Below are 7,176 nucleotides of genomic sequence, written 5' to 3' on the forward strand. Positions count from 1 at the left end.
CCTACTACCCTACCGTTCGTGTCGTTCGTCGTAGTCTCAGTATATATATATATATATATATATATATATATATATATAATGAATAATAAGTGTATTCAGTAGTAAAAGCACTCACTGAGCAATTAAGTAGCAGTGACAAGTTGAATGAGATTATCTTACCTTTAGATCCAATCAAAAATTGCTATTCACAAATGGCAATACTTAACTATTTAATGAGCGTATAATAATGAAATTGAATGTACCCTATATGTTAATGGTTCGATTTCTTTCACGTCATTAATCCTTGTACGCAATGGTTGCAGTTGAAACTTAAATTGCACAATTGTTTGCATATTTCTGATCTTCGGCGTCGATAGTGCAGCTTCAGAATTCAGTGTGTTTGATGTACAAGATCCTAAGATTTTGCACGAAATCGATATATGATGGACATCATAATAGAGAATATAGTGAAATTTACGCCAGTTTACGATGATGTCACTGCGCGATCACTCGCTCGCGAATTCACGAGACTTGAAGGTAAGATGCTCGGAGGAGAGGATTTTTTTAAAGCAATATTCATTCGTTCTTATTTTATAAAGCTATCTTAAGTAATGCCTTAAGATGCTAATATAGCCCTCTGATTGACATCTTACTATACTTAAAACAATTTCAAATATAAGAATCGAATACCGGTTTAGTTTTTAGAATTAGAAAAATATAAAAAGAAAGTTAAATCGAGATTAAAATTAATCTTACATTGATGGAACCGGATTCTTACATCTAAATGGCTGCAAAGAAGATTGATCAATAAGCGAACAGTGATTTTTTTTACCTAATTGATTCCAGAGGGGGAACCGTTTTTTTTACCGTTTCTATAATAATGATTTGGCAATAACATATTGCGATTTTTTTATCACGGTAACTAAAAGCTAAGACTGAGAAAATCACTTTTGAAAAGTAACTTGTCATTATGATGCGTTATTTATTAAAAAAAGTAACTCATTAATTTGTAACGCGTCAACTTGTTATTTTAACTTGTTACAATTAAATAATAAGTTACTTTTTTTTTCAATAAACAATGCATGATGACAAGTTTAAAACTTTTTCGCAACTTTAATTTTTAATTAGTTATCGTTATCGTCATAAAAAATTGCAATGTCATTATTAAATCGTTGCTATAAAAGATAATGATAAAAGTAATAGCATTGCTTACTTCCTATTCCTGAGATTGGTTTCTACTTACAATTAGATCCAGCAAAGAATTAAAAACAAGTACCAATTATAATTGCATTCAGTTCTACAACTAGTACAACTGTTCAGCCTCAAGATACTGAGATATATACACATACATGGGTTTCGGAATTCACGAATTAAAATACCACATTAAGAAAGTTTTCAAAAAATCAAGTAAAAAAAGTTATTTAAAAATTTTAATTTTAGCAATAATTTGTAAAATAATAGGAATTATAAAATATAGCCAATTACGGAGAATTTATGTCAATTTCCTATTTCTATCAATGTAGATTAACTTTAATCTCGGTTCAACTTATTCTTCATCTTTTTCTTATTCTTAAAACTAGAAAAAGATAAAGAATTAATTAAATCGAGATTAAAGTTAAACTGCATTGATAGAAATGGGCATTAGACGAAAAATATTTAAATGCTGAAGGGTGCGCTTACTAATACTACCGCACGCGCAATTTTTAGATAGCAGGTCATCTAAATGTGATCTATATTTGATTATATTTAACTTTCTCAGCAACAATTCCTTAAAACAAAAACGTTATACATAACATTTTTACTTAATTTTTCGAAAATTTTTGCCATGATATTTTGATTTACGAATTTTGGGTATCTTATATCTGTCAAATTTTATTTCTTTTCAGAAACATAAATACATAATAAATACATAATCGTATATATGATTCTTGCACTGTAGATGCGGCAACGCTTGCAGCACGGCAAATGTAGCTGCGTTCAACGTGCATAAAGATTAATAATACAATTTATTTGATAACAAATGCAGATCTTTTACATTTGTTTTCAATATTTGAAATTTAATTGAATACAAAGGAAAACATATCAAATGAATGTGATATTGAAAAATACTGTTATTTCCATATTTTTTTCCTTAGGCGAATGCTACGTGGATCACGCGGGTGCAACTCTGTATTCAGAAACGCAGGTCAGAAACGCTAGCGCCAATCTGCATAGTTCTCTCTATGGAAATCCACATTCCATTGGGAATTCACCGACGCACGACATTATTGACCATATGAGATATCGGTGAGAGATTACAGCTGCAGACTGCATAAATTAGCACGTATAATAACAAATTTATTAATATAATATATTAATAAATTATTTTTATATATAATAATTAATATACAATAATTAATATATAATAACAAATTTATAATTTGAATCACCATTCTCAGAATTCTAAGTCACTTCAATACGAATCCTGATGAATACATTGTTATTTTTACCTCGGGTGCCACAGCGAGTCTAAAGATAATTGCGGAAGGATTCCGTTTTACGGATAAAAATAACAAAATACCTCCGCATTCGGGAAGTTTTGTTTATGTGCAGGACAATCATATGTCGGTCCTCGGTATGCGAGATGTTATTGCGGCCAAAGGCGCCGAAGTCATTTACCTGGATCATAATCAGGCGTTTCAGATTCTCAGTCAGCCTTCGACTCCTCGTAATCCTAACGAAAGACAGAGCAGCAATTCTCTTTTCGCGTTTTCTGCGCAATGCAATTTTTCTGGATTGAAGTATCCCCTTAAATGGATCGGTGATGCGCATGCTGGGGCGCTTTCTATTTTTGCTAAAAAACCATCGACCAGATGGTACGTTCTACTCGACGCAGCTAGTTTCGCGGCAACGAATAAATTGGATTTGTCTATTTTCAAACCAGACTTTGTATGTCTATCATTTTATAAAATGTTTGGATATCCCACTGGTATCGGCGCTCTGCTGGTTAAAAACAAAAGCTCAGATGTTCTAGACAAAATGTATTACGGTGGCGGTACTGTAGATATCGCTCTGAGTTCTGAAAGATTTCACAGAAAACGTCAAATATTGTATGAAAGGTAAGTAAGAGCAGCGTTTTAAAAAAATTATTTGAAGCAACCTGATTTGCAGGTTTGAAGATGGAACCGTGCCGTTTCTATCTATCGTGTCGTTACAATATGGCTTCGAAATACTTTCAAAACTAACTATGGATCAAATATCAAAACACGTTTTTTCACTCGCTAAAACTCTGCATCACTCCCTGTTAACATTACACCACTGTAATGGTAAACCAGTTGTAAAACTTTACTCTGATTCTGATTATGAAGATCGTAGCTCACAAGGAGGGATTGTTGCATTCAATGTTATGCGCTCCAATGGTGAATATGTAGGATATATGGAAGTTCTAAATATGGCAGCATCATTTAAAATACATCTTAGGACAGGCTGCTTTTGTAATCCCGGTGCATGTCAAAGACACTTATCCTTTTCGACAAAAGAGATTCTTAAATATTATGAGGCCGGATATATATGCGGTGGTGAAACAGATTTGATAAATGGGAAACCGATTGGAGCAGTGAGAATCTCCTTCGGATATATGTCTACAATTAAAGATGTTCAGACCGTTTTACTTATGATTACCAAATTTATTGATGAACCGTGCGTCAGAAAAATTCCTGAATGGTGGAAAGAGCACAAATTGAGAATTTTTAAAAATTGTGGACATTTTTACAATTCTAATGTAGATTATTCTATTCCACGTATTACAAAAAAAGAAAAAATAATTTTCAGAACAATTTCCATAATGAAAATCTTGATCGCACTAAGAATTTTATAAATTCCAGCAAAATAAATACGCAAATATACAAATGTATCTTACAACGATTATTTATATATCCTATCAAATCATGTGGAGCATACGAAATTACAGATTCGTGGAATTTAAATTCAAAAGGTCTAGAATATGATAGAGAGTGGACGATAGTGACATCTTCTGGAATTTGCTTGACGCAAAAGTATCATACGAATTTATATTTGCTTAAACCTGTTATTCTTAGAAAACAAAATATCATGAGATTAACATATCAAGGTACAATAAATTTTATGAATATAAGTTATAGTATTCTGCAATAGCTTTGTAGTATCATATTTTGTAAATATAATTGCAAAATGATAGAGGATTTTTCAACTTAATTTTCACGAAGTTTCACACTGAAAAAAATAATATTTTCTTCGAATTTCGGGATACCCTGTATAAATAAAAAGTTTATTCTTTCATTATTGCTCGTTAGATGTAAAATAAGGATAATATGACACAATAATAGTGATACTCTGGTGAAAAATCGGATCGTAAGTCGAATGTAATGAGACAGTAATAAAAACGTAAACGAAACTTCTAAGACGCGAAAATTGAAACAATGAAATGTAAAAGAAGCATCTTCATCAAGCAAACATATCTTTTTACATTTGATTTATGCTATAATACATTCGATTTATGCTACATTCGATTTTTGTTTTCATTAGCGTTTTCTATGTATAATGTAGATCCTATGTTCATTTGTGGATACTACGAGCATCGCGTCGAGTATATCATTTAACTTTTTCTAATTTAATTCTTTAATGTTTAAGATTTTATAGAAAATGATATTAACGCGATTAGAGAGATAAAAATCTTAATTTAAACAGAAAAGTTAATAAATTAAAATTTGAAAGTAAATAAAGTTAAAAGTTATTAACTTTTTAACTAGTTAGGATTTCCTGCATAAATGAAATAGTAAATTATTTTAGGAAGGCCAACAATTGACGTTTCTTTAGAAAATATTTATGAAAAGTCAATGGAATATCAAAGCAGAGTACATGAAAGTAAAGTACAAGGTATTGATTGCGGATCAAAAGTTTCTGAATGGCTAAGTTTAGTATTGGGCAAACCAAATCTTAGATTAATTCGACAGAGTCATGAGAGACAAAAGAATGGTACAAATGTCAAAGTTTTAAGTTGTATTTATTATATAGAAGTTGTATTTATTATATAGAAAATTAATTTTTCTTCTCTTATAGGATTAGATAAGACAGAGTTATCTAATCAGGCATCTTATTTAGCAATAAACGAAGCAAGTATGTCATTTATTGATAAAATATCTGATGACTTAAATTTTCAAAAAGATATAGTATATCAATTCAGAGCAAACATTATTGTGGAAGGTTGCAAAGCTTTTGACGAAATGCAATGGAAACATGTTCGCATTGGAAATAACAATTTTAAGGTATAAACTTTTTATATTGACCAAACTATTAATCCGAAGTATATTGCTTTAATGCATTTAATGATAGGTAAACAGTTCTTGCACAAGATGTCAAATGATAAGTTATCAAATAACTGGCGAAAAAATCATCGAGCCATTAAGAACATTAGAAAAGCTTGATGGAAAGCTGAGATTTGGAATCTGTTTAACTAGATTGGACAATATGCAGAGTATACTTAAGATTGGCGATCACATCTATTGTTCCTAATAATTTCTATATAATTATTTGAAATTTACGTATAAAATTTATCACGAGCAAACTACAAAGGAATCTCTTCATATATGTTCCGTTAAGTAATATATCTTAATATGTTCTATTAAGTATTTAGTAGTATATAAAGAAAAGAAGGGAATTTAGTTTTATGGACTTTAGTTTTATTAAAATAACTCTCTGTAGATATATATGCATTTAATTACTTTTAATACAAATTTAGTAACTGTAGAATGATATTAATTGTGCTACAAGTAGAAATTTTTTGCATATAGAACGTAATTGATAAAAAAACTAAAGAGAAAAAGAAGATTAGAATTATGGAATAAAATAGGAGAGTATTGAATATTAATTACTTAATTAGTAATTACTTAATTAGTAATTATACTGTCCGATAAATTTAAACTTCTTTCTGGATCACGAACGGACAAAGTCTTACAGAGAAAAAAATTCTTCCGGAAAATATAATATTATAGATTTTTTTTCGCTAAAAAATGAATACGTAAATAAAATTATTCACGTCACGTTTGTGAGAAAATTTATCCTAAAGATACTGAAATTGCAATATTATTTTCAGCATCTGTAAATCTATAAGAAACATCTATCTAATTCGATTCGAAGTAATTTTTACTATAAACTACATAGTATTATTTAAATGTTTCTTACATTCTATAAATTCTTACATTCTATAAATATTTTGAAATTTTAGGAACATTTTATGAATATTTCAGAAATATTTAGTATTAGCTGGGAAGATAACTTGATGTAAGTATAGTCGACATATTGCATTTGAATTTTTGTTAATTTGATTTCATATTAAATGTATATCACATGTGAAATATATATTTACTTATCATTACTAAACACTGTGACTTCTTGCTCGACTCCTTATCATTATTTTAATTTTTATAATCTTTTTAACTATTTTAATTTTTCACTATTTTAATTTTTCACTATTTTAATTTTTATAATTTTTTATAATTTTTTTATAAAATATATATTATTTAACAAATATAACAAATTTAAGTAAAATACAGTAAATCATTGATAATGTTCTTGTTATGCAATTTCAAGATAAGTATCATTTATTTACTTTCGAGTTTGTATATCTCCCACGAAGCGATAAAGACAATAAGTATCAGAATTTTTTTTATGTCTACAACAGATATCGTGTTGGAGAGGGACGCAAGTTTCTTGTTCGATAACAATATTTGTCTTCTGCACGGATACTTTTAGAAGACTGGTTCTATTAATGTTCTATTAAAGATTAACTTCAATCTTGGTTTAACTTATTGTTTATTTATTGTTTATTTATAAAATAATAAAGAGGAAATCCAGTGCGTTCCTAATAAAGGGTAAATTGAAGAACTAAGATAAAGTTATTGGTGGAATTGGGTTTTTATCTGCGTTAATTATTCTGTTACATGAACATGCGAGCGACAATAGCGCACCGCGCGAGCAGTCGCGCATGTCCACGCTTCCGTCCAATCTCTTTTACGTCATTAAACTCGGTTGCGACAATGTATAGTTACTGTAACTTAACTTGAAACCGGTTGAGTAATAGTTTGCGTGTTTCTGATCTTTGCCACGTTGATAGTGGAAGTGGACCTCTGGAGTTCAGTATGTGCTACAAGCTCCTAAGATTTGGTACGCAAATCGACAGAC

At 29.8% G+C, this 7,176-nt stretch overlaps 1 protein-coding gene across 1 annotated transcript; it reads left to right on the top strand.

The window, feature by feature from the left end:
- The first annotated feature begins 419 nt into the window (after positions 1-419).
- On the top strand, positions 420-5,508 carry LOC105618350 (molybdenum cofactor sulfurase 1). The gene is given in 8 exon segments (XM_012199928.1): positions 420-516; positions 2,115-2,265; positions 2,418-3,077; positions 3,130-3,773; positions 3,776-4,087; positions 4,786-4,971; positions 5,056-5,261; positions 5,329-5,508. Coding segments are annotated over 8 exon segments (2,436 nt in total).
- Positions 5,509-7,176: the final 1,668 nt, after the last annotated feature.

Source organism: Atta cephalotes, assembly GCF_000143395.1.
Source record: "Atta cephalotes unplaced genomic scaffold scaffold00001, whole genome shotgun sequence".
Taxonomy (NCBI): Eukaryota; Metazoa; Arthropoda; class Insecta; order Hymenoptera; family Formicidae; genus Atta; species Atta cephalotes.